This window comes from Leptonotus elevatus, chromosome 7 (assembly GCF_054856555.1).
Source record: "Leptonotus elevatus isolate MCC_2025b chromosome 7, RoL_Lele_1.0, whole genome shotgun sequence".
NCBI lineage: Eukaryota > Metazoa > Chordata > Actinopteri > Syngnathiformes > Syngnathidae > Leptonotus > Leptonotus elevatus.
This window is the reverse complement of record NC_141245.1, coordinates 7,368,215-7,373,824: the sequence shown is the minus strand read 5'-3', so window position 1 is coordinate 7,373,824 and position 5,610 is coordinate 7,368,215. Positions and strand designations below refer to the sequence as shown.

At 38.1% G+C, this 5,610-nt stretch overlaps 1 protein-coding gene across 1 annotated transcript in view; it reads right to left on the bottom strand.

Moving 5' to 3' along the window:
- Positions 1-2,160: 2,160 nt before the first annotated feature.
- The window catches only part of LOC147170712 (complement C1q-like protein 2), a 3,767-nt gene continuing 317 nt past the window's right edge, over positions 2,161-5,610 (bottom strand). The window contains exons 2-7 of the mRNA XM_086081134.1: positions 5,341-5,437; positions 3,364-3,543; positions 3,120-3,266; positions 2,582-2,670; positions 2,427-2,507; positions 2,161-2,361 (exon numbers count right to left, since the gene is read on the bottom strand). Of these exons, the coding sequence (XP_085937260.1) occupies positions 2,239-2,361; positions 2,427-2,507; positions 2,582-2,670; positions 3,120-3,266; positions 3,364-3,543; positions 5,341-5,437 (717 nt within the window). The 3' untranslated portion in view covers positions 2,161-2,238. The remainder of the gene's footprint in view (positions 2,362-2,426; positions 2,508-2,581; positions 2,671-3,119; positions 3,267-3,363; positions 3,544-5,340; positions 5,438-5,610) is intronic.

The following is a 5,610-nucleotide window of genomic DNA, read 5'->3' as shown; positions in this document are numbered from 1 at the left end:
GGGCGCGGTAGACGGGAGGGGCGTGTCAAGCGGAAATAGGAGGGCCCGATGGGAAGGGGGAAAAAAGTCAACTTCATCCTAAAAAGGGCATGGCCTTTAGCAGTTTCCCGCTACCGCTTCCCACTCGAGCAACGCAGTTCTAAAGCCCGGCCTTATTTGGGAAGAGCGCCTCCGTAGCAGCCACAGAGTGTGAATTCTCCAAATACTTTCACCGTATCCCTCAGCATTCTAGTGGCTGCATGAGAGAGTTGGGAAAACAAAGAAGGCACACTATGTCTCGTTATCAAAAATGTATTCTTCTGTTCTGTTTTTATTTGACATAAAAAGGACCAAAGTACTGGATGAGAAACATTTCCAAGAGTCTCAACAAATTTCCACTTGCATTCCATTGCAGAGATGTCTTTGCACAGCTCTATGCTGCACAAACAGAGAAGGGAGGGGGTTGAGTCTGTCTCAGTTGACTTAAGGTTACATGTGGAAATTGGAGTAAACCTTTGACCGACCACATGTCAATCACAGGGCAGTAAAGACAAACCATTCACGTCATTCAGTGAACCTAACACAAAAGTACATAAAAAAAAAATCCCCATTGTTAATGTTGTCATTATGGGGAGTTTGTATAGAATTTTAAGGGGGGAAAGGAATTTGTTACATTTTGGAATAAGGCTCATTAAATGTGAAGGTAAGTAAGTGGAACACAATAAAAAAAAACAGCCTGCTTTTTATTGCAATGCTAGCTATAAAAATGATAAGAATCAATGCAGAGACTATGTAATGTGATGGGTCGATAATGAGTGCTCCCAAATGAACATATTAGGTAAAAGACAAGAAGTCTAACTGCTTCGCTCCAAAGCTACATGTAGTCTGTAAACAAACACAGAGCAGCTCAGCATCTGGCTAGCAGACATCACTAATCAGTAGTCATATGAAAATATAAATTACGATTTCAGATGGAGTCAAAGCAATACTGAATGCCATTATTTGAGTTTTTATAGCATAATCATTTACACTGTTCAAACGGTTGCACTCATTTCCATCAAACAAGACAAACTAATGATGTTGCACTTTCCTAAAAACAGCAATTAATCTGTTGATGTTTTATTTAAAATGTATTCACATCTGTTCCTTTTACTCAAAACTTAAGCCTGCAACTTTGTGTTAATGTGTGCAAGTAGCTACAAACTTGGCCTTAAAGTGACAGTGTGTATTATTTAGTGCCATCTGGTGGTGAACTATAAATTCATTAATTAAAAAAAAAACACTATAAATTTTAATAATACGCAAAAATATATATTTGAACACTTTAACATACATTTATATAATCGTAGGTCTATAGTAATCGCTACAGGTCGCACTACATCATACAGAAGGCTGACATGTTTCGCCGCCATCTTTCTGCTACGGATGCCCGCAAGAGCAGAATTTCGCGAACGTATAGTTAGCCGCTGGTGGTACTTGCAGCTCGCGCCGGACCCAATGGGTCGACCTTTGCTTACCTTACACAGCTGGGGCCTGCAGGTGGTCGTCGCTGAGTGCCATGATTCGGGCTCCCGCCGCTTTGCGCTTGCTAGCTTTTCTAACTTCTTTCACTAGCCGCACTTGTTAGCCGCTCCCGCTATTTCTTGCTAGCCACTCTTGCTCGCCCCTTATGCTCGACGGGTTTCTCACTCACACCAAATAATAATTGATAGTAATTGGTACTAGGCTTGCAAAGTGTGTTCTGTCTGAACCACCGTAGTTCGTGTTTCAAAATCATTGCATTCTATTAGTACACCACTAGATGGCACTAAATTATACACACTGAAACTAAAAGTTTAACTCTGACCAACTATTTAGAGGATAGAAAAATGCTAACGTTATTGTGAGCCAGGTAGCAGAGTTCAATTTAAAATTTGATGAATGAAAGAAACAGCCCCATTCTTAATGTTGAAGTTATATCAGCCAGCACTGCTGATTAAACGGTCCTGCAGCAGCTCTGATCAGTCAACAAATTTTTAGCCCCGTGGCACAATTATTTTACTAGAGATGCCAGAAGATGGCAGCAAAGGGCACTTTACTAATAGACATGGACAAAGAATACAATTACAGTTTTTCTTGTACTTGTACTGTGATAGGTTGTGTTAATTTATTACACAAATTTTGTATGCATTCAAGAAAAAAAATCATAAAAACGAAGACTGGAGATCGTGTAATCTGAGACAACTCAAAATTTTCTTCAGATTGAGCTCTAATATAATCTCATACAGAGGCATACAGAATGTAACCAGAAAAGGTATTCAACTGCAAATGTTTACAGAGTTTCCTCCCAATTTCCAGCTCCATATACATCTGATCGCCTCTCTGCATGTCCACTGTGACAGTCTAAGAAAACACACAAGTTCAATAATTCCGTTTCTTTTCTCATCTTAATCAATTCCGCTAATTACCTGCGTGCCACTGTCTTCTCCATCCTCTCGATTGTCCTCCCAAATGCTTGTCATCACCTCCCCATTCTTCATCATCTGCACCTAGGAAACAACAACAAAGCAATGCTTTCAGTCAACCAATGACATTCCTGCAGTAAAGTAATATTTATGTTTACTTTGAGGTAGAGTTGTTGGTTCACTTCCACATACGAGTAGACTGTGTAGGAGAAGACATAAACGCCAGCCTGTTGTGCAGTGAAGACACCTGTAGGAAAACGGAAATGGTTAGAAAAAAGGAAGCAGTAAAACTGGAGATTAACTTATTCACTGTCATTGACGACTATAGATGTCAAAAATTAAAAATTAGTTTCACCTTTTTTTCCACAGTTGTTAACAAGAGGATGAAAACCTAGAAAAAAATGTCTTGTACATTTAGAACAGATAAAATTTGTGATTAACTAGTGAAGTTATGTGATTATTTTAATTGTAATTAATCGCATGACTTCAATAGTTAACTCACGATTAATCACAAATTTTATATCTGTTCTAAATGTACAATAAAAAAAATCTAGGTTTTCATACTCTTGTTAACAAAAGTGCAAAAAAAATATGAAACTCATAAAAATAGTTCAAATTAATTTTTTACGTCTATAGCCGTCAATGGCAGCGAATGGGTTAAAAAATAAATAAATAAATAAAAGCTGCGTTTCCTACCTAAGGAAGGGTTGTATCCATTGCCTTTATTCAGAGTGACCGTAGTGTAAGATATTGGTGAATTGGTATTGAAAGGCCCAAAGCAGCTAATAGAGTCAATGAAAAGTGTTGGGTCCATATTCGCTTTGAAGGCGACCTTAATGCCATCTTAAGGAAAAAGAGAGGATTTTGTAACCTGTGTCGTAATCAGATCAATAAAACAGCAATTTTTTTAATTTTAATTTTATTTTTTAAACAATCTTACTGTTTAAAGCGCCCACATTGCTCTTCAACACACTGATGTCATCCCACAAAGAGGTCATCCTCTTAAACGTGTCGTCCTCGATTTGGAACATGTCGTTGGCTGCACAGCAGCAACCGCGCTGACGATTAAAAGCGCAGTCGCAGTCCCACTTGTCGCAAGTCACCGTTTCCTTCAGGTTGACTGACAACAGGTTTGTTATTTGGGAAGCACTTGTTTGATCAATTCAGCTGAGCAAAGCGAAAACAAAAAAAACAAATTAAACTCTTCCATGAGGATAATAATGCTCATTTTGTAATACTTAACACCACATTTATAATTGTGGTCATATTTTGATGTTGTTTAGAACTTATTATGAATGAAAGAGATATATTTGTAATTAAAATGTAAATAAATAGATTTGGTTAAAATTAACTCAAGTCTACTTCAATATAAAAATGCCTATTTATTTATGTATGTATGTATGTATGTATGTATGTATTTATTTAATTAGTTAGTTAGTCAATTTTACACTCATATTCATTGTAAAAATTTCCACCCTGTTAAACTACATTTAAAAGCAAAGCACAAACATATTTGTTGCATGATCTAAGAGAGAGGTGTCCAAACTGCAGCCAGGGGGCCATTTGCGGACCACCGTCCGTTTGTCAGTGGCCAGCGACATATGGTCGACATTTTACATGGCCCACAATGCTAGTTACAATTATAAAATATAAAAAAAAATGGGGTGGAACTGGGCACAGTGAGAAGGGAGGGTGTCGAAAAATTGGGTAATATGAATAAATTGGTTCATATACTGTTCGAGATTAGATACAAGTAAATTATTTGAGACTAAAATAGCATAATTTCTACTGTGATGAAATGAAGACCAGTAAATTTTAGAAACAAAAAATGACCCCCCCCCCCCCACACACACACACACACACATATATTCTACTCTGTCTCAGGGTCTAATTTATGAACATTAATAATCCTCAAGTAACTGTTTGAGTGTGGAGATGGGATTCATTCGCTATTCAGTGCATGGGTGGAGCTAATTTAGTGGGAGACAGGGCCGAGGTCGTCCCAAAATAATTGAAAAGCTGTTATGTAGCAGCTTTTGAAATTAATGGTGGAATTGTGGATTTTTTTAACACGCTACTGCCACCTCTGGCCTAATGCGTAACTGCAGCCTCTGTGTCAAGCTCATGCATGGTGCGTGTGCGAGTAGCTACGTGCACTCGAATGAACTCTTCTCTTCTTCTTTTTTTCGTTTTCTCGGAGTCTGAGCTGGAGGTTGGGCTGTGCTCGAAGCTAAGCCGCCCTCTTCTTGTTTTTTTTTCAGTTTCCATCCCAATCGTGTTGTACGCTAACACTAGCATGATGTCACCCTCCACCACTCCACCCATCCCCACCCCCAAGAAAGTCCCTTCCACACTGAAGGGAAGATACAAGCTGATAGGAGCAGTCGCAGTTAAAAACTCAGGGCTCTTTAGTTTGTACTCATCTGGGCATTGGTTGAGCATGCATGATGTAAAAACAGCTTTAACATGAACATTTTAAACATTTTATTTATTTTCAAAGTGGCCGTATGTCCTTCCATTTTTTTATTACGTGGCTCTCAACTTAATAGGTTTGAAGTTACCCTACTGTTCTAAGGCAATACTTTTTTCTTCTTTTTTTAATGAACAGAAAGCTAGCTAAATATTGCTGATGCGTAATATTCGAACGAAGAAAACAAATCTATTCTTGTAGGTTGCACCCTTTTAGGGCTATTTAATTACAGTTAGTAATATGAATACAGTTGTTGTTGTTTGATCTTTCAACACTACCAAACAATATTCCTGAAAGTTAAACATGTCATCTGTCTGACATAATGTTGAAATTAAATACCTCACGTCCAAAAAGAGCACCCCTTAAGTTATCACAGTGAAAATTCACCCATAACTGAATGACCCATAATTTAGTGTACACAAAAAAAAAAAAGTGTCTGGAGAGTACCAGCAATCTCTTTCAGCATCTGGTTGATTGACTGCGTAGCCACACAAACATGGAGACAGAGCGCCCCCAACAGGATCAAAGCTGGAGATGCAACCATCTGAAATCAAATCATCACTTGGTAGCAGGTGGATGTCAACGTCATTTGGTTTGCCATTTCTGAATACTTCATGTATAACATTGTTACTTGGTAAACCACTTAATGGGCCAATCATTTAAATACTTCCCAAGACTTTTTACTTGACTGAAATGGTTACAGCATTTCATTTTATG